At 47.2% G+C, this 21152-nt stretch overlaps 1 protein-coding gene across 5 annotated transcripts; it reads right to left on the bottom strand.

The window, feature by feature from the left end:
* Positions 1 to 102: 102 nt before the first annotated feature.
* Positions 103 to 21040, bottom strand: LOC146427947 (disintegrin and metalloproteinase domain-containing protein 9-like). Of its 5 annotated transcripts, XM_085080837.1 has the most exons (23): positions 19644 to 19826; positions 15439 to 15536; positions 14436 to 14500; positions 13304 to 13382; positions 12549 to 12625; positions 11641 to 11830; positions 10821 to 10886; positions 10288 to 10359; positions 9835 to 10004; positions 9170 to 9251; positions 8289 to 8422; positions 7906 to 8077; positions 7696 to 7788; positions 7290 to 7485; positions 6728 to 6833; positions 6115 to 6298; positions 5394 to 5474; positions 4820 to 4925; positions 3778 to 3916; positions 3213 to 3315; positions 2937 to 3064; positions 2483 to 2527; positions 2051 to 2188 (listed from the first exon to the last, which is right to left on the bottom strand). In XM_085080837.1, the coding sequence occupies exons 1-22, from the start codon at positions 19747 to 19749 to the stop codon at positions 2521 to 2523; spliced, it is 2454 nt and encodes an 817-aa protein (XP_084936963.1). In that variant the 5' UTR covers positions 19750 to 19826; the 3' UTR covers positions 2051 to 2188; positions 2483 to 2520. The 5 variants fall into 5 exon arrangements, with proteins under 5 accessions (XP_084936965.1, XP_084936964.1, XP_084936962.1 ...); XM_085080839.1 differs by lacking the exons at positions 2483 to 2527; positions 19644 to 19826 and adding an exon at positions 20777 to 21040 and having other exon boundaries at positions 103 to 2188; XM_085080838.1 differs by lacking the exons at positions 2483 to 2527; positions 19644 to 19826 and adding an exon at positions 20654 to 20790 and having other exon boundaries at positions 103 to 2188.
* Between the last annotated feature and the right edge of the window lie 112 nt (positions 21041 to 21152).

Consider the following 21152-nt stretch of genomic DNA (forward strand, 5'->3'; position numbering starts at 1 on the left):
CCAGCCAGTAACTGCCCCACACCCACCGGTAACTGCCCCACAGCTAACAGGCCCACCGGCAACAGCCCCTCCCTCCCCCAAAGCAGAAGCTGAGGCAGAGCCTTGTACAAAACTGGCATCTTTATTGCTCATTAGGTCTGTACAAAGGGGTCAGGAACAGCCCTTTGGCCAGAGACCAGCACGGGGCCGGCTGAGGAGGTGAACATGGGTGTTGACTGTGGCCCCACCAGCTCCAGACCTGCCGGGGGACAGGTATCCATACACTTTACAAAAGAAAGTCAGTAGTCATCTTCAGTATTCAACACCAAAAACTGGAGCTATTTCCTGTCCATGGGATTGCTTCTAAAACCACACATCCCTGCCCTCCGCAACTGCAGCTATTCCAATGTGCACGCTGTGAGTACAAAAACTCTTTGTCTAGTAAAGGCACCATTTTCAGCATAGTTTAGTTCACACATACAGCGTATCACACACAGTTAAGTACATCTCTCTGGATGACTTCCTGGATCCCCTCCTCTTTCCCCACCCTCTGACCGGGGCTGGAGATGGGCTGCATCCAGCTGCAGAGCTCATTGTGACAGACAGACAGCCCAGGCAGAGCAGGACACAGCAACATTAGGAAATGATTGATCATCTTGGAACAAAAAGGAGAACCCCACCAATACAGTTGGTGAAATTCTAGGTGACATTTTACAGATTTTAATTGTGTTATAAATCTTTGTCTAAGTTTATGGGAAACCACAGGAGTTCAAGTATTTTATTACTGTACACACTATATATATATTTATGTATGTATATACAGAGGAAAGATTATTTTTTGGCAATATTAGGGGGATTGAGCTGCGCTTGTGGCAAGCACAGAGTGAAACAGCCCAGAACTCTTTTCAGCACTTACCTCACTTTTAGCAAGTTTGTGCAATAGAACCTCACTTTTAGCAAGTTGTGCAAGATTCCTATTTTGTGAGCATGACATCCAGTTTCTACCCATGGCACCATGGGATCAGGATCCACAGCTCCCTCTCCTAGCACACTGGATGCTGAGCACCTCTGCTCAGGAGGAGCTCCAAAAGCCAGTCTAGCCCATGGTGCAGGAGCAGAGGGCAGTCTAGTCTGACACACGGGAGCCCAGAAGCATCCTGACTGACACTACAAAGGTTTGGAGATTAAAAGATGGGGTGCATCAGTCACCAGGTTCTCATTTAAAGTGCTCAGAGAAGCTCTGGTGGTCCAAGCAGGGACACTTCCCACATCCCAAAACTCTGCAAGGACTGCTTTGTCTTCAGACCTGAATTAAAACCTAACAGCATCCCATTTTTTAAAACCAGAATATGGCTGTGTGTTCTCGTACCTTTATCTTCACTGTCCATCCATGTATTAGTGGGAATTAGTACAGGAGTCTCATTTAGCCACCCTCTAATTAAAAAGCATTAAACTCAGTGCTCCTATAGCACAGCTTAGTGTCAGTCAGCATGGAGTTAAGAATTTAAGTGCATTATTATGCATCTATAAACATATATACATGCATAAACATTTTTAAAATACATCTCTCTTCCTCTGAAAATGTCCACTGAGACCTCATTCAGTTTGTGCCATCAAGGTGTATATGGGAAACACTTTTCAGTCCATGCAGAGTACCTGTAAATTAACTGACCAGATCTCCTTGTTTTGCAAACAGGTTATGCCAATTCCTCACTGCACAGAGAGACAACAACGAATCTGACAATTTCCTTACCAGGGCTCATGGCAGAAATTGGGGAACCCAAAGCGACTCCCACACACTGGATTTCAGGACTATTTCCCTGCAGGCTGCTGCACTCCTGCTGCCAGCCTGGCTGCAGTGGCAAAGCTTGGACAGAGCAAGGAATGGGTTGGGTGTTTCAGTCCCTGGAGCTTTGGTCGAGGTATTTATTTAGTGTAAAGTTCTACATTCCTGGTTTGGATCTCTGGTTTGCCCTGTCCCAGGCTGCAGCAGGGAGCTGCTGGCACTGCTGTGGGATGCCAGAAGGGGAACTGCAATTTCAGCTGTGGCAGCCAACAGGTCAGCTCACGTGAAGGCCCCGAGGAAGCCAAAAGCTATTTGGGAGGCAAAGGTGCCGGTCGGGATGGGAAATACTGTCCCTGAGGTAAACATTTCTGCTGCTGTGGCGGCGCTCCCTGAGGTACAACCTTCTGCTGCGGGGGTGGAGGCCTGCAAGGGGACAGAGGAGTCACTGAGAGTCCCTTAGAACCCATCACCCACAGCCCTCACACACCCACCATGCCACTGCCAGGATCCCCCAGCCACCACACCGCTGCTCCCAACTGCAGCCTCCATGCTAAGACTCACTTGGAACAAGCCATAGTCAGACTATGCCTTCAATTGCCTGAAATCCTCAGGGAACTCCCGTTTGTTAAAACTCACCTTTTCTCCCAAAATTGTTTAAAGACCCCCCTGCAAGTGCCCCACCAACATGAGCTACATTAAGGTGCATCCTCTCAGTACCTGGCACTTCCTGGGACTGTGTTTGTCATGGCACAGTATTACATCCTATATGCACAATTAGAAAGCAAGGCGAAAAAAGAAAGGAAAACTTTCTGTTCAAAGTTAAGAGAAATGGTTTTGTACTTGGCCATAACATTTCCAAATCAGGAAAATGACAGAATATTGAGTAATTTGCTTTTAAACTGACAATTTTAACAGGACTTTCATCCACCTGCAGGACTAATCTGCTCCCACAGCAGTGCTCTGTGCCTCATTCATCACCACACAGCCGTGACAGCACAGGATGAATGCCCTGCCTTTCAGGGTGAAGTGAAGGAGAAACTTCTCCCAGTGAAAAGTCAGCCCTGCTTGCACACAACACATGATGAACACCCCAGGGCTCCCAGGAGTGAAGGCCAGGGCAATAAATCCCATCAGTGCCACTGCCAACAGTACTTGCAGGAACTCCACTGACCTGCTGGGCACCCTCTGTGGCTGCTGCACTGGGTACTGTGGCGCTGGGTAGTAGGGCTGGTGGAAAGCCTGCTGAGGGTGCTGGTTAACTGGGTAAGCTGGGACAGGAAAGGTGTTTGGATGCATATCCTGCAAAGAAAACATAATGAGAATGTTCACAAATTGCACATAAGGAATCGAAATATTTGCATCACTAAGTAAGTGACATTCAAGACCAATTGCAAACCAGCCTGGCAATGTCAGAGCAACAGAGTAAGGGAAAGTAGATGATTCCTACCATGGGAACAGCTCTTGGAGCATAAGGCATGCCATGGGAGAAGCCTCTCTGCTGGTAGTCCCTGGGTTCGGTGTCTGGCCGAGGAGGAGGTGACTGAAGTGACCTGAAATCCGATGGATACGGTCTGTGTGAGCACATAACTCAGAGACAATGACTGTGCTGGCCATGAATGCAGGCACTGTGACTCTGACAGCTGGATTTATATTATCTTAGCACATATCAAGTTTCAGGAAGATAATATTTACCACAAATCTAAAAAAACAACCACCCTCTTTCTGTTCAGGACTCTGGCAGCTTCCCTTTGCCCCTTTATAAAAAGATGGGACCCAAAAATATAAACCCCATCACCCATGCATGAGAACAAACATAGCAGTAAAGAGATTTGGGATGAATTTATCTTTTCTGTCATTGGCGGGGGCAAGCTACATGTGTTGTTGGATGCAGGGGCCTTAACGTGGCATCCTGAGACTGGAATATTCCTCCACACTTTGGATTGGCTCATGTAAATGAACATCCATGGACCATTCAAAGGGCAGTGGAGAAGCAGAAAGGAGAAGGCACTCACGAATGGCAGCGGGACATCATCCTCCTGAAGCATCGCTTCAGCCTGTCTCTCTTTGCAAAGGCCAGAGCAGCAGCTATGAGGAGTGGGAGGATCAGGAAAAAGAACACCAGCAGCCCATTGCGCAGAGAGGTGTCTTTGTCTAAGGGGAAAAAACCGTGGAGAAGAAATAAGTCTTACATGGTGTTACCACCACCTGACTCATAATAACAGTGAATATTTGGTAGGACTGGTTCTATAACTGTTTTCTATTTTTCACAGAAAAAAAACAAAATAATCCAGTGAGAGTGGAAGATATATGCCTAAATAGACTCTTTTCTGTTCATCTTTTAGAGCTGTACACATCATGATACCTTGGGCTGCAACACCATGTTGAATTAGGAGATCAATCCTCATTTTTCATTACTGTAATGTTTCATTATTAAAGATTTTACGAGAAAAGAAAACAGAGCTTCTGCCTTTTGGTCTGGTCTTAAATCTACCTCTTCTCCAACCACTGTTTGTTGTAGTCAAGAACTTGGGTTCTTAATCTTGACATTTTTATATGCAGCAATTTCTTCCCTGCAGGCTGTACTAAAACAGCCTTTCCCTTTTTTGTCTGATGATTTGAGAGGTCTGCCCAAGCTCCAATGTGTTTCTCCAGCCTGTTATTGCATCATGTTGTCTAGCTTTCTGAAACCCACACCAGCTTATGAAAAACAGTCTTCAAGATCATTCTTGCAGCCCACAGAAGTTACACCAATCACATCTTTATATACTCCACATGGACACAGTGCAAGTTTTCCCCAAATCAGAGCCTGGCTTTGGCTTCCTATTTCACCTTCAAACCCTCACTGAGCAAAGCAAGCTTCCCAGCTCTGTCAGTTTGCTTTCCTTCATGCAGGAATCCTGCTTCCCTTCACTGGGGCTTCCTTTCCCAGTCTAGACACAAAGAGGCCCAAGAGGATCTTCGTTCTAAGGTGTCAGAAAACACCTGAACTAAACCAGCCCAGATCCTTACAGACCCCTATCCCAGCCCCAGCCCACAGCTCTCACAGCCACTTGCCATTGTATGGAGGGCCACTGTCCACACTGCCCCCGTAGCCTTTGGAGTCACAGAAAGGGGGGGCCCAGCCTGCTTCACAGTGGCAGTTCTTGTTGTTGTTGCACACCTGTATTCCAAAACACAAATACTCAGTAACTTTCATTTCCATGAATTTAAATCTGCATGCAGCAGCCACGACCTGTTCCATCCCTTGTATTCCTCAGCTTGGAGAACTTCACCCAGTAACTCCCATGTAAGTTCCAAACAGTCCTTGGCCAGGCATCCCAAGATTTCACATGACTGAGCACACACAGCACTGTTCAGGAAGAGCTTCCAAGGATTAGCTATCCCAACAGCTTACACACCATGGCTTTTGCTTCTTATTTTTTTTTCTTTGTGAGATGCAGTGTCAAATTTCATTAGTAACACTGGAATTGGGAATTCTTGCCTGGCAGAGAGTTTTGCCAAAGACTTTTTTGACACTGCTACAGGCTCTCTTGCCTAGAGGTATTTTACAGAGTCCTACAGCTTGACAAAACAGAAAAGTAATCACTAATCACCATTTTAAAACTTGCTGCCTCTCTTCCCTGCTTACCCCATGCCCGTGGCACTGCCTCTCCACGTCACAATCGTAGTTCAGGACAGAGGCACTCACACACTGGAAGTGTCTGCAGATCTGGGGAACAGAGATGCACACAGATGAGGGAAGATGGTATTTCAGTGTCCCCTTGCCTCCCCAGATCCCTGCTCCTAGCTCGGGGCTCCACACCCATGCTGTGCTTGCTGCCACAAAGCCTCTCACACTCTTGCTGATAAATCCCAACTCTGCAGAAATTCTGTTCCACAAAAGGCCTCTCAGCATGAGGCTGAGCTGGCACTGGAGCCTTTTGTCTCTAGTCTGAATGTAAAGGAACAGCAATTAAATTGTGCCCAGTAAGGACATGTGGAATGTACATTCCTCTGCTACAGCTAAGCCTCTGCACTCTTTAGTTTAGTTGGATTTTAATTGAAAGTTGTCTTCAAGGCATTTGTGTGGGCCAGCTCTTCCTGCTCATTGACAGAGCAAAGGCTCTGGCTCTCAAACTCAATCTCTTTCGCTTCACCTACAAATGAAAGGCTCATTAAATGTTTGATGCACATACAGTGCAGTACTGGGCACTGGGGGGGAAATCAATGGACTTGTGTAGTTTTACATTAACTGCAAGCATCAAAAAATAATGGTCATAACTATTCATGAAACAATGCAGCTGAAAATTTTATTCCCATGAATAACCTGAATTATTAAATTAGGATACCACTTCTTAATTTTTAATTACCTTTCCATTACCACACTTGGTGCCTTCATTCACCATTCCTGGGTCTGGGACATCAGAGCCCAGCTGGAAATCTACCCCCCAACACGTGGTGCCTCTGATGGGAGTTTGGATAATAGCAGGCTTGATTCCAAACACAGGCATGGCTTTCACATTTTCACACTGCAGCTTCCCACACATGGCATTCCTACAACAGCAACATAGGAACACTGTAGTGACACTTGAATTTATTCTGAGAACAAGACTACGATGTATTTCATATGATCTTTCCTTTCTACTGGAAGATACTACTTGAAAACAAAATTGAAGCAACTTGGCAAATGCAACTGAACTGGGCCTTATTCCAGTACTGCCAGAGTAGTTTATCCCTTCTTTCTTTAAGCTGTTGAAATCTCTACATTAAGGAAAACGTGATGATTTGCTACTTGTCTTCCTGTATGTGAACATTTTGGATAACCACAATCCACGATGGGAGATGTGGAACACACTTCTCACCACAGCCCTGCATCCCTCCCCTGTGCACCAGCTACAATATCACAAACTGACACTACAGCACCCAAATACAGATTCCCAACAATGTATTTCAGAACTTCCCAATGCACTGGGCTCAACTCACCAGCTAGAACATTTCTTGTAGTCATGGCCATGGAAACCACAGTTGCCAAATCTGTCCCCCTTGGAATTCACTTCAGCAAAGCAAATGTTGGGGGCTGCTTTGGCTTCTGCAAACAACAGCCCATCCCCAGAGAGGAGCCATGTTACTCAGGCACAAAACATCTCACCCAGAGCAACTACCCTGCTACATCAAATATTTGCCATGCAGCAGTGAGCTTAGGAATTTGATCAAAACACTAAAAAGACTGCAATTAAGCACAGAGAAAAATGGTTACTTATCTTGAGCTAATTCTAGTATTTGATATTTCTTTACAGCCCTACAGAGCAGAAACCCCACCTTACCAGAAATGATAAGTGCAACAAAATTACTACTTGAATCCCCAGCACACGACTAAGTGTAACACAGGAAGAATGCATGAAAGCAAAGCCATAACCAAATGTTTCAAATCCTCTGCCAAAGCCAACTGATCTTTGTTACAGAAGAGTAAATATATTTTAAATAAACCTAGTGTATTCTTTAGTTACAACTCTTAGAAAGATTGTAACACTGTGGTCTTCCTTACTGGAGCCAAAGATATCCTGGCACTGTGCATCGTAGTACTGACACACGCCATTGTAGCAATAGGCCTCCTGGTTGTGGCAGGGATGCCCATTCTGCACGGTGAAGTCCGGCTGGCAAAACTGGGATGTGCCATTGCAGTACTCCGGGAGGTCACACTCGTTGGTACTTGCCCGACACTCGGTGCCTCCAGGAAGGAGCTGAAGAGAGAGGGGAGGGAAAACTGCATCAGAAAAAAGGAACCTGACAGCACACACTGCACCTGACCCATCATATGCCCCAAACAAGGGACTGATCTGAAGCCCTCGTAGGGCTGTGCAGGACATGCAGGACAACTCCCTCTCACATATACACTGTCTAAGCCAATACTCTCCTTTTCTCAACTTCCAAACAACGCTGCAGTCTCCTACCTGGCAGTTTTTGCAGCAGTCACCATACGCGCATTCAGCACCAGATCGCAGCCTGCAAGTTCCTGGCTCACAGCACGGATCACTTTCACATTCCTGGGGACAGAAGCGCTCTGAATGTCACAAAATCTTCCCCTCTGTCACATACAGTCCCCTTTGAGTGAGGGGCACAAGGCTGCCCTGGCATCACTGGGAAAACACACAGCTACGAACCTTTGGTGAGCCACAGTCACACTCCTCCCCAGCATCCACCAGCTTGTTCCCACAGTATGGGATGCTGTAGGTCTCATCAGGCTTTGGAACATTGAGCAGGCAGCTCCCACCTTTGTTGAGTGTCAGTTTTTCAAAGTCTTCTGCACTGCAGCTGCTGAAGTTCCTTGATCCCCTGCAATGGAGAAAATGAGCTGAGCTTTACAATAAGAAAACCCATGAGCATCCCCTCTGTTTGCAGAAGAAGGGGAATGTTTGCTTTCCTCATTACAAGCACTACACGATTCTTTGAAAGGGGAATTTGAAAATGAAAATAATCTATAAAAACAAAGCACATGGATGGGGCATTTTGGGCCTTCTTTGCCTTTCCTTGGCCAGCTACTTACGATGCTCCAGAGCTCATAATGCAGCTGCTCGCCCCACAGTGACAGACACGTTCATCATCATGGTTCATCCCCAGGTTATGGCCAAGCTCGTGAGCCATGATGGATGCAAACATCTGGATACTGATCCTTCCAAACTGCACAGGAGTGAAACACAATGAATCAGCAGAGAGCTTATATTGACAAAGTCAATGTTTACTTATGTGCAAAGGAGACGCTTTTGCCCTTCTGTCTCTACATTATCAGGATTCTCAGACCAACAGTCCTGGATTTCCAACCCAGTGTACGGAATTTGCTTAGCAATAAGAGCCCTCAGAGAAACCTTTCTGGGACACTACCCAACAATCTCCAATTTCCAGAGCAGCTGCAATGTTAACACAAAAATTACAACTCTCCACACCAGCCCAATTCTCCTGAAATGTGCAAATTCCAGCACTTCTGTCACTAGTCCAGAGAAACCAGATTGCTCGGATTGCCAATTATCCGAGACCAACACTTGGATCATTAAGGCTCTTCAATTCTATATAAAACAAGCAGTGAACCAGCACTGCTCAGGGAGGTCACAGCTGCAGGTCAGACAGCACAGGACAGGTTTGAGAACACCCATAGCTTCTACATACTTTTGAGGCAGAGGTCTAAATTGACCCAGAGAAATCTCCTCCCTTTTGCACGAGTGCTGCACACTGAGGAGACGAGAAGCTGAGCAGAAGACTACAGAGCTGTGATCCACATATCCTGGAAGTGTCAGAAATTGTTGGGGACAACACAAGAGCCCCACTAAGCCACTTCAGCTTAGTTATGCAGGATTCTGTGCTTCCAGGAAGATTTTTAGAGTACATAACTCTGATCTCAATCACATTCAGAGATCACTAAAGAAATCTCACCACATTAATGCCTCCTGCATGGCTCTTGGAGCACACTGTTCCCACATAGGCCATTCCAGCTGTGCCACCAAAACCCTTCTTCCTACAATCATGGAGAGAAAGGAAACACCATCACCTGTCTGTACAGATACAGCCCATATCAGCACACCATTCCCGCCTGTGGGGTACAAATCCTGCTGCTCCAGCTTTCCAATGAGTGTTTTTGACACAGGAGCACTGCTACTGACTGCAGGAACAAATGCACTAGTTAAGCTTTTGCTTTGTGCTCAAGATTCCTTTGTTCTGTTAATTTAAGACAAGTGTTTGCAGAGAAAGTCAGCCTCTTCCTCATCATCCCTCTGCATATAAAGAGCTCAGTGATCCATCCTTAAAATCATTCGGTTTAATTGGCTGTGCCTTTCTGGTGTGGAAAACTCCATGCATTTCTTCCTTTGTCAACTTCCTTCTCATTACTCTTTATTTTGTTCTTAGAGATTAAGTGCCATAGCACAATACACATTTTACTTCACATAAAAGAACTTCTAAAATTAGTATTTTCTCAGCCATTTGCCTCTATCACCTGCACACTGCTGTGCTGTCTCAGAGAAGAGGAGGTTCCCAGCTCCCAGAGGAAGGGGAGGGCAGACTAGACTGCTTGGGACCAAAGGGAAGGAGTTGGTACTCACAAGACAAACTGGGCACTGTCGTGTCTCCGCCGCAAAACAAGGTTCTTCTCACGCCACTGTACGAAATTTGCCAGCACATCCCCAGCACCCCCATCTGTGCTGATGATGTTTTCATGCTTCCAGATCTCCAGACCAACCAGCACAATGCGGATGTTTAACATAACGTACATCTGGGGAGAAAACAGAGGAGAAATATTTATTAATATCCTCAGACAAAAACAAGTGGCCTGCTGTTATTGATATTATTGCAAGCATCCACCTTTTACCAACTGGATGTAGCATAGGTTGGAAGAGTTCCCTAAACTAATTCTCAAGGTAGGTAAGTACAGATGAACTTAAAAGTGGAAAAGCTTCCATGCTGATGCATTCCCAAAAGTGGTACCAGAAGAGACCCCAAGGTGGACATCTACAAAAGGCAGCAGGGCTGCAGCACACAGCAACCCTCCTACTCACACTGTCAAGGAAGTTTGCCAGCTGCACCATGTGTTCTCTTACTTCTGTTTCACTCTTCCCAAAATCTTCAAACTGCAAGACAAAGAAACTTAATCTCACAAAGAGAAGAGATGAAGACAACATTTAGAAAAAGGAATAGAACATTTTGCCTGGCTCCAAATCTCCAAGAAGATGCTAATCAAGACAGCAGCATCTTCACTGCTATTGCTCAGCAGCTCTATATTCCAAAGACAACAGCAAAGGCAGTTTCTACAAGGTGCTTTCCTTACACTATGGGATTCCTTGTTGACAGAACCCCTCCATGTCTGATGGTTTATTCTGTTTCTGAGGAGGTTTGCATAGCACACATTTATCCACTTCTAGGGTAGCATACTTGCATAACTTGTGTAAAGCATCAAGTGTTTTTCAACAATCCATTTGGGAGTAATGAAGCCTGAGGGCTTTTCAGGCCCTCTCGAGGGGAAAAAAAAAAAAAAAGAAAAAAAAAGAAAAAAAAGAAAAAAAAAAAAGGGAAAACCACACACAACTCCCACCTTTTCTTTATCTACAACTATGAACAGCTCCACGTATCTTGTCTGGTGCAGGACCGCCCTCTTTCTCTGGGGGGAAAAAAAAGTTTTAGACAACTTCAGATTTATTAACTCAAGTGTAAACAAAGAAGACGCTCATGACTTTGTCATATTTCACTTGATACCACCATTGGTTTGAGACACACCCAAAGCACACAGTGCCAAACCCAAGCAGTGTAATTCAACGCAATGACAATTTCTGTGTTTTACACTAAAACTCAGCTGCACAAAGACTTCCCCTGTCTCAAAAGCAAGGGACCTCTGCACAGGTTGCTTTGGAAAGACAGCACACACTTTTATAAAGGGGCAGAAAGATTCTACAAGCAAATGCCAATGAACTTGAAGTGAAACAACATTTTTCTTTCTTCTGCTTTCATTGCAATCTTGTTCCTGAACAGACAGTCCTTGAAGGACAAGGGGGACCTTTACACCAAACTGCTATTGCGATGGTGAGGAAGACGGAATAAACACCACAATATTCTCCCAGCTCCTGATGCAGTACTTTGTTAACAAGACTCTCCATGTGGGTCACGTTCGTGCCCTTAAAAGACCCCTCAAAAAGCCCAGAAATATTCTAACCAGCTGCCCCACCCTCCCTGCCATGAGCAGAAGCAGGGGGAAACTGTGGCTGCTTTAGGGAAAGAATTGGGTTCTCCAGCAGTGCAGGAACTCCCCAAATCACAAACCTTTAGGTATGTGCTAAGCCCCAGGAAATCTGATAAGCTGCTTCCATACTCTTAAGTGAACTCACAAAACCCATTATGGGGGACTGGGGAGGACTTACCCGCAGCAGCTGGGTCATACTGGGATGGAGAATTTCCTCTGCATGTTCCCTTTCTTGGCCTTCAGCGGTTACTCCACACGTTGTGGGCTCTTTCTTCACATTATCCAGTCGATATAAAATGTGTTTAGAGCCAGAAGAGGAATCCATGGGCTCAATCCCATAGGTGACATTCCCTATTGTCACCAAACCCCTAAAATATGGCAGTGAGAAATCCGGCACTAAGCACAGAGGATAGTTACCCAGACTTTTTACAGCTAAACAAAGGAACAGTTATTCTTGGATAACCAAAGCCTGCCTGTACCCAGTTCTTGCAAGCCAGCACTTCACTTTAGGCCTGGCAGTAGCCTTTCACTGAGTAGGGCCTTACAAATGTAGTAAGTTAAACGTATCTGTAAGACTCTGCAATACCCCAGGAATTACATCACAAGTCTTAAGCAGAAATCCTTTAGCTCAAATACACTAATAGCACTCTGGTGCCTGGCATGGCCCTGAAAAAAATCAGTGGTCCAGAACACACAGCAATTAGCCCAAAGTAGAAAAAATTTGCAACCAAACTTGAGGTGCACCAGCTTTAGGGCAAATTTTGTGAAATTAGGAGACTAGTGTTCAACTTTCCATTTCTGCACTACATACCGTTGCCATGACCATCTGTGCAAGTTGGAAAATAATCCAAGTATGTGTCAAAACCAACTTACTGTACTCTGGCAACAAACTGCATTAATGACTTATTTGATGGTAGTTCAAATATCCATGAACTCCTTGAATACCGCAGGACAACAGCACCAAGGCAATTCAGTGCAGCCAGAGACTCCCTGACTGGCTGAGCTGCAGCTCAAACCAGCAGAACTGGGTTTTGGGCTCAGCAGCCACAATGTGACAGCTGGGAAACAAAGGATGAGTTGTGCTACCTGAGGCCAGAGCAAGTGCTGACAGCCACCATGGAGTCCAGGGTCCCCTCCACGTATCCCTGATAATGGCAGTGATCCTGGACAGGAAAACAAGGCTGTGTTACACACGTGTTTCAGGCATATCTGCACACCCAGGGCAATCACTGATCTGTCACTGACCAGCAGTGATCATAACTCGAGAACACAAAATACTTTAAGTTAAATTCATCACAGCTGGATTTCTTAACTTGACCTAGGCTATTCCTCTCTTGTTCTGTCCTCCACCCTGCCTCAAATATTTCAAGGCCAGCCCCTCCCTACGGATTTGGGCCAAATTACTCTTCAGTGTTCTGGCAAAAAGTTCTGGCTTGTCTGTCATCTCTCTGCAGCAGAAGGAGGGACAACACCTGCCGTTTGCACCAACTGGCTGCAGAGCACAGCCCTCATCAGCCTTGACAGATGGGATACTTCCACTGTGTACTCTGCATACACATATTTTGGAAACTAGACAAGAAGTAGCATGGAGCAAATACATTCCATTTTCTCTGGCAAGGGCATTTTTGGACATTGATATAGGGGTCTATAATACAGATTTTGTCGCCTATGTCTTTTACAGGTTAGACCCTCATCCAAAATTACACATTCTCTCCAGGAAGAGAGCAGAGGGTTCTGAAGGTGGCCCAGCAGAATATACAACTATCCATTACTCCTTCAACCCACAGATGCTCAGTGTTCCAGTCACCTTCAGCGAGGGTATGAAGAGAAAGAAATCCTACCTGGACATCTGGATGTTCCAATTGCAACTTTCCCTCCTTGTTATAGGTATAAACTGTAAAATCTTTGGGCAGCAGTTCTCTGCAATGAAAGGGGAGAAGGAATACAAGAGGAATTTCATGAAATGTCTATGACACTGAAGCAGAGCAGTAAGATGGTCCCAATCAAAAATGCGACAAATAGGTAAATTGCAATTAAATATTAAAACATTAAACAGGAAACCCCTCCAAAATTAACAAAGAAATTGTATATTTCCACAGTAAAATTCAAGAGACCAGAATGGTGGAACTGCTAATGAAATCAAACCAACCACCTCACCTCAGAGAGTAAAACAAGCAGCCAAACCCATTAAATTGTGCTAAAAGCCTGTTTCCAAGCATGAAAATGAAATTATAGCTCTCAGTGTGCTGCATATGCCTTCTCTTCCCCACTTTAGGGAGGAAGTGCATTGGGAAAGTCTCCCACGACTAAGACTGCTGCACCATCTTGGTAATTCTATTGATGTGGTGCAGCTGAATTCCCATGTTTCTGAGGGTCAGGGCCTTGGCAAGTGGAAGCTGAAGCTCCCCAAGGGCTTGTACAGTTGTGTCTCTATCACAAGGGCAGTTTAGAGTAGCAGTAGCCTGGTAAATGACCATGTACTGGTGCTGCGAATGACCCTTAAACTCCAGACAGACAGCATCTATATCAATTGCGAGTTCTCAGTATTCAGACCTTGGATAGAAAGTCAGTTTCCTCATTTATTAGTGTCTGTGTGCTACTGAGACAGGAAAAAATACCAAACTAAAACAATAAACAAAATGCAGACCAAAGTGAAAATATTTACTTGAAATACAGTTCAGCTTGTTTATTTTTAGCTGTGAATGGAAAGAGTTGTAGATTCCCCAGGTCTCCACTGAGTAATCTGTAGCTTCCTGCTCTGAAGGGGTTCCCCAGGGCTGCAGGAATCCAAAAACATCTCTGGCTGATGGCCAGGACACTAGGACTCAATCTCTTCCCATTTTGCAGAGCTGGGAGGTATCTGCACTTCCCACACAGAACCCCAGGAAATGAAACTCATGTGCTACCTGCCAGCTTGTCATTTGGACACAGCAGATTGAATAATTTAATAATTTAAAGAAATGCATCACTTACTTGTTCTTTTCTAGATGAACCATGTATTCTTTTCCCTCAATCTCAACAGCATATGACACCTTGTCCTGAATATAAAGAAAGGGGTATTTTACTCATGTTAATGAATAAAACATTATTTGAAACACAGAAAGGTGGATAAGCCTGAAGTTTATTTTATAATTGTCCCTGCCTCCAGAACCTGACACCCCTTCCTGTGTGACTGGGGAAAAAGTCATGTGAAGGAAATGGTTTCAAAATAGAACTGTGGTTTTCTTACTGCTTCCTTCTAAAAATTCCACAGAAAAGTTCTGAGTTAAGAGCTGGAAAAGGACAGCACAGTCCTGAACATTTACAGTGAGCCAGTACCTCCCCAGCCTTGTGGCAGCCAAGTGCCACACACAGCAACAGGGACTTGGAACAGAAAGCAGCTGAGCTGAACCTCCCAACCCCTGTATCAGATATCCCAGCACAAGCACCTGTCCCCAACTGCAGTGACCTGCACAGCACTTCTGGTCAGCTCAGATTCTGCCAGTGCCTGTAGGATTGGTGACTGAACACAGCTGGTCCATCCCTCACACTCTGAAGTTATGTGGCCACAGCAGGATAACACAGGCTGGAAAGTGTCCCTGGAGGCTGTCTGATCTGACCTTCTGCCCAAGGCAGGGCCAGCCACAGAGCTGGCCCAGGCTGCCCAGGGCCTCTTCCAGTCAGATGTTGAGCATCTCTCAGAATAATGATTTCTCCACCCTTCCTGAAGCTCATTCCAGTGCTGAACAATTCTCATGATGCAAGTTTTACATCCAGATCAAAAATCCACTGCAGCAATTCGTGACCTCTGGAGAGGGAGGTACTTCCTGTACCTCAGCTGCCAGCGATGCCAGAGGTGATGCTCTCTGCAAGCACAGACATTTGCCTGTTGCTAGGAGAAACCAGCAGCATCTCATGGGAATTTCAGGTCAGTTTTGGGTGGATGTTATTTGGAAGCAGACTCTAAACTGAAGATATGTTTAAGACTGCCCTGTACCTCTATTGAGGAGCTGTTAGAAGCCTCTCGCCGTTCTCTTCCCAATCTCTGTGGAGTTACAACTTCGTAGGAAGTGAGCAGGGAAATCTCCTGGAAACCTGGAAAGCAGAACAGAAACACTGGCTGAAGGAACAAAGCAATCAAGAGGATGAGGCACAAGGAAGAAAACACTACTTCAGGAAAGGTCCACACACAGAAGAGCACAGAACAGACCTCAGAGCAAGACACACTTGAATTGCCTTGTATGAAGCCAGCCAAAACAACCCACAAACGGCAGAGAAGACACCAATTTTTCCAGAAAGTTTCAAATTGAAATCTTCACATTTCAATTGCACTTGCTCCCTCCCCACTGGCATTCCCCCATGTCTGTAGCAGTGGGGATGTCACACTTGGGCTGCATTCTGGAGGCTCTCGAGGCACAGGTTACACAAACAGCAGGGCACAGCCAACCTTCACAGTGCTTGGAATACAACACATTTCCCCAAGAGCTGCTTGGAAGCAGAAGACAAAGAAGTGAATCATCACATGAAGCAGAACTGGGAGGGATTTCTGGGAAGAGTACAACTCCAAGAGGATCCTCTTAGAGCAACAGCACCAGAAGAGGCCAATTTTCAACTCTATGAATACTCTGACAGTTCTCTCCCCACTTTCTGCCCTCATTCCTATCCTTCACCACCCCCAGTTTGGGAGGTAATAGGGGTGGGGAGTCTAAGGCAGGTATCTCCCTGGCACTGCCCCTCACTTCCCAAAAAACCTGTTTCCAAGCCAAGTGCCCTGTGCAGCATTTAACACACTGCCAGCAGCCCTCAAAGAGGCCACAGAGTAGTTCAACAAAAATCCAACCACAGGGACAACTGTAGCCAAGCAGAAAGCCAACCTGCTCCCACATCTTCCTCCTACAAAGGCCAGGTATAGTTTGCAATAAATTTTTCAGCAAGTTACAGGACTTCTTGTCCTCAGGTGCTTCCTGCCACTGGCCAAGGCAGCTATGGGAGCTGTACCACGTCACTGCTGAGAACGTGACATGCTGATGACCCATTTCCGGGTGGAACACCGGTTGAGATTTTGTTTCCAAAGAGAAAAACACAATCACATCCATGACCGTATTTATCTCATCTTATTAAAGGCTGCCATTAATTACCAAGCATTGGAGACAACTAGGAAGACGTGAATCATCTTCCCTTCCCCACCCCAAATCCACCATAGGAATTCCATGCATGCTCCATGGCATGTGAGAGCTTGAAAACCACTGAAACACATCACAGCCATAACGGCTCTCCAGACACTGAGGGAAGCTCTTGGGGTGATCACTGCCTGATAGGTAAGATACATATTCAGCAAAGGTCAAACTGGATTCCCTGTCTTGCAAGACCTTGCCATGCCCATTGGTTGTTGGCTCAGTTACAGAATCATAGCACACAGCCACATCCACCTACACTCACACTTCCCCTCAATTATCATCCTTCCTGAGTTGTGACTCCTTCCCAAGCCTAGCAAAGGAAGGGCAAAGATATGCTCTTCAACGGAAGAAAAAAACAAAAAAAACAATAAAGAGGAAAGTTCAGACTGTGGCCTATTCCACCACAAAACAAGCTAGTTTCATACAAACAAGCTCATCAGCACATGAGCAGCTCAGCAGCTAATACCCAAACTCATTAAGTTAACTGTGGTTATCATCGATTACAATTAATAGCTGAGGTCAGCTGCACCAGTCATTCCACATTTTGGCAGGGGTTTGCTCACCAGGAGTCCAAAAGCATTACACAGCCCTCCAGCCCATCAGGGCCCCAGGCAGGATCAGTTCCACACAGAGCATCTCCACTGAGCATCCCCGATCTTCAATGGATCAGCCTGTTGTGCTATAAGCTCTACCTCTGATCCCCAAAGGAGGTGAACCATTCACTCCCTTCTCTCTGACTCCAAATCTTTAGATTTCATGTGCTGTCACACTTCCCTCTCCTTTCCTACAACTAAGAACCATGAATATTCACTATTTCCTTACACCTCTGCCTGTTCATATCAGGCTGTTCTGGCTCCACTCTCCAATCAGAGATATACCTATCCCAAAAATGCACCCACAACAGGACACAGCAGCCCAGCGAGGCCTCACACATGCCAAGACACACGTGCTCTGTGTGTTTATGGATCTCCACAGGTTAATCTCACCTTCAAAACAGACAGCACACAGCTGATTCATTTGCCATTTAACCTACTCTGACACTAATTTCCTTGCCTGCCAACATGCTCCTGCTTCCCACTTTGCACACTCTCATACTTGTGCGGACAATCATTTCCACCTCAGCTGAACAACTTTGCACCATCCTTTCAAAGCTGCTTCTTTCTGACAGATATTTCCATGCTCAAAACATTGGGATTGCTCTCCCTGTCTTTAAGAAGCCCAAATCTCATCTGACTGGGAGGTACTAGCTGCCAGCACAATCTGCATTCTCCATATCCTATTTTCAGAATCATAAAGGAGTTTGCCAAGCAGTGTCTGAGGAGAAACTTCCATGTCCTGGCTTACTTACATAGGTCCTTCAAAACAACAGAGCCACCACTGCTGGTGGATTTCTCCAAGCAATGACATACCAGGAAAAGCATTTTTTGGTGCAGTTGACTTTTCCACTAAGGTCATAGTTTTAGTAGGATTTTCTCTTTGGACTACTGCAAGCAAAAACCTCCTTCACTATCACTATGCAAATATTATCCAAGTCCACTTAAAATGTTTAGAGGTTTATACAAAAGACAAAGCTAACAAGTCTTCCGCTAAATGTAGGAATGTTTCCTGTGGAGCCAGCAGTTACAGCTCCTCCCAAACCTCAAAGGCTAAAGAGTGCCTCAGTGGTGCTTCATCTTCAGAACACCTGGGAACATCTGGCCAGCTGTTCTTCTACGGGGCAATGCTCCTTGGGACTTTTCTTTCCATCTCTCTTCCCCCTGCTCTCAGTCTTCAGACCTGCTGGGTCTCCTGCTGTGCCAGTGCCTTTTAGAAGGCAGGAAGAGATGACCAACCATCATGGCAAGAAAAGCAAATTCATCTACTCGATGTATTGCACACCTGGAATACTTGTGTAACATTAAACCTGGCCAGAACAGCTCATGTAGTTTCTTTCAGTACTTCACTGGGGATGTTGGATGTTGATCAGGTTATGGAACTCTTCCACAGAAATATTTCCTAGAAAATTCTTACTCCCCCTTGCTGAAATCCAGACCTATGCTGTAAGTGTTTCCTGTCTAGACTCGCCCCATTCCTTCTGCCCTTCCTAAAGCCTAATTTGTCTGCAAGACAACAGCTCCCCTTGTTCCACAAAAAGGACTGTCACACGTGTCCACTGGTACTGTCACAACATCCTCTGCACCTTGGAACCTTCTCACAAGGAGAAGCAGGGTAAAGCTATGCTACCCTCTGGAGCAAGATGAGCAGTCTCACCAGGACAGCCCTCCTGTGGGTCACTGGCCCTGGTAACCCTTCCTTCCACCCATGACAGTGCGCCTATGGACAGGAGCTGAGCACACCAAGCCCACTCACTTCCTCCCCATCTCATCAGCTGTGAGCTCTGCTTCCTCAGCTGAGTCTGTGGGAACCTTCTCTTTGGAGACTTTGCTGGCTTTACATCTGGCCACCAAAGGGAACTGTGAAAGGCACATTCTTATCTTTATTTTAAACTATAGCTTGAGGAATAATGATGATCAAGATATGCAGAAACTCTGAAGTCATGGCTCAAACTTCCTTTTCCCAAAAGCAAGGCACTGCAAGAGGCAACATTAGCTACACTGAAATACCTTTTCTCTCTTTTCTCATGGAGGAAATAACCACAAACCCTCTCTTTACTGAATGATTGCAGCATCCCTGACCAGGAGCACGTTGGCACAGAGGATGCTGGGCAGGATACAGGTGGTGCTGCCAGCCACAGATCCTCCTGCTGACGCCATCGACCCCCGGGGACCACCGCGGGGCACACGGGCAGGACACCCCGCTCCGGCCAAGCTATGGGCGGGTCTCTGTCCCACCTGCCACCCTCGAGGGCACGGGAGGGGAAGCAGCTGCCAAAACCTCCCCAGATGACCCCGGGGAGGGGTGGCAAGGGGGTGCCCGACCCTCTGGAGGGGAGGGGAAGAGGGAAAGGCGCTGTCCGGGAAAGGGAATTGGGGGCCGAGGGGAGTGCGGGCGGCAGGCCCGGCTCGGCTCGGCCCCGCGAACTCACCCGCGGGCTGCCCGGGCGCGGCCGGCGGCGGCAGGAGGAAGAGGAGGAAGAGGAGGAGGCGGCAGAAGCAGCTCCGGACCCGGGCCATGGCACTCCCTGCCCACATTGCCCCTCCCGTAGGGCGCTGGGTCCGGCCGGCGGCCCCGCGGCCTTATGGAGCCGGGCCGCGGCCTGCGCTGCACCGCCCCGGGGCGGAGCCGCCCGACCGCCCGCCCCGGGCCCGACCGCCCCGCCACGGCCCGGGCCCCGGCACCGGCACCGGCACCGCCTCGGGGACAGACGGGGGCGGGAGGAGCCTCAACCTTTCCAGTGCTCTATTGGATTAAAAACAACCAAGCCCGAAAAGCGATGGGGTCCCGAATCAAAGGGAGCTGGTGCCAGCGCAGACCGCGGCCACCATTGTTCTGCTGGCCTTTCCTGCCAAAAAACTGCACTGCACTGCACATTGGAAGCACAGAATATCCTGAGCTGGAAAGGACCCGCAGGGATCATCCAATCCAACTCCCGGCCCTGCACAGACCCCCAGCAATCCCACCCTGTGCCCGAGAGTGTTGTCCAAACCCTCCTTGAGGTCTGGCAGCCTTGGGCTTTGACCTGTCCCTCGGGAGCCTGTTCCTGTGCCCGACCAGCCTCTAGGGGAAGAACCTTTTCATAATGTGTTGGAAGCACATGAGAACAAATAATGTCAGCCCCTGCCCAGACAAACACAATATTGATGTTATCCATCTCCATCCCCTACAGAAGCTGCACGCAGCTCTTGAATCAGGGAACCCTGTGCTTGGGCATTACTCAAGATACAGGAGGATCCTTATGGATTATGATAATAGCATGGATCACATACGGATACCTCTGTGCACTGTACAAATAATGCACAAACATGAATCATCCTGTGGTTCCTGCCTGAGGGGCATGAGTTTCTCGGGTTCAAGCAAGAGACACATCCACATCCCTTGGCTTCTGTCACTCAGCACCGCTACTGCAGCCCTGCAATACAAGAACTGTAAACACACCTCAAGGCTCCAGACACATTACCGCTGGCACAGCTGGAGCAGCTTCTCAGCACACACGGAAGACACGGGGAATGGCTCAGTGGAGTCAATTTACTATGGAAAAGAGCACAAATGCACCCGAACCTAGGCTGCGTCCCGTTCCCACAGGGCGGGGTGACACTGGTGAGAGCCGCGCAGCATAACGGTCATTCCGGATGTAATCAATCGCTATGTGGCCGCTGAGCCTCCTCGCCGCCCGTTACCGGCAACCCACACCCCCGACAGCCCTTCTCAGGTGCTAAGGGTGCCCGTTCTGCGGGGGGTGCGGAGGGCGCCCACCCGAGGGAGGGTTCCTCGAGCCTCGGCCGAGCCCCGTTTGAGGCAGAGCGGAGGGAGCAGCCCCGGGAGCACAGCGGGAGGACACCGCGAGCGCCACGCGCGGCGGAACGCGACGCACGCCGAAGAGCTCGCGCGCTGCAGAAGCGCCCCGCCCCTCGCCTTCGCCCATTGGCCGACAGCC

The sequence above is a fragment of the Lichenostomus cassidix genome, chromosome 22, assembly GCF_008360975.1.
Source record: "Lichenostomus cassidix isolate B80296 chromosome 22, HeHo_3.0, whole genome shotgun sequence".
NCBI lineage: Eukaryota > Metazoa > Chordata > Aves > Passeriformes > Meliphagidae > Lichenostomus > Lichenostomus cassidix.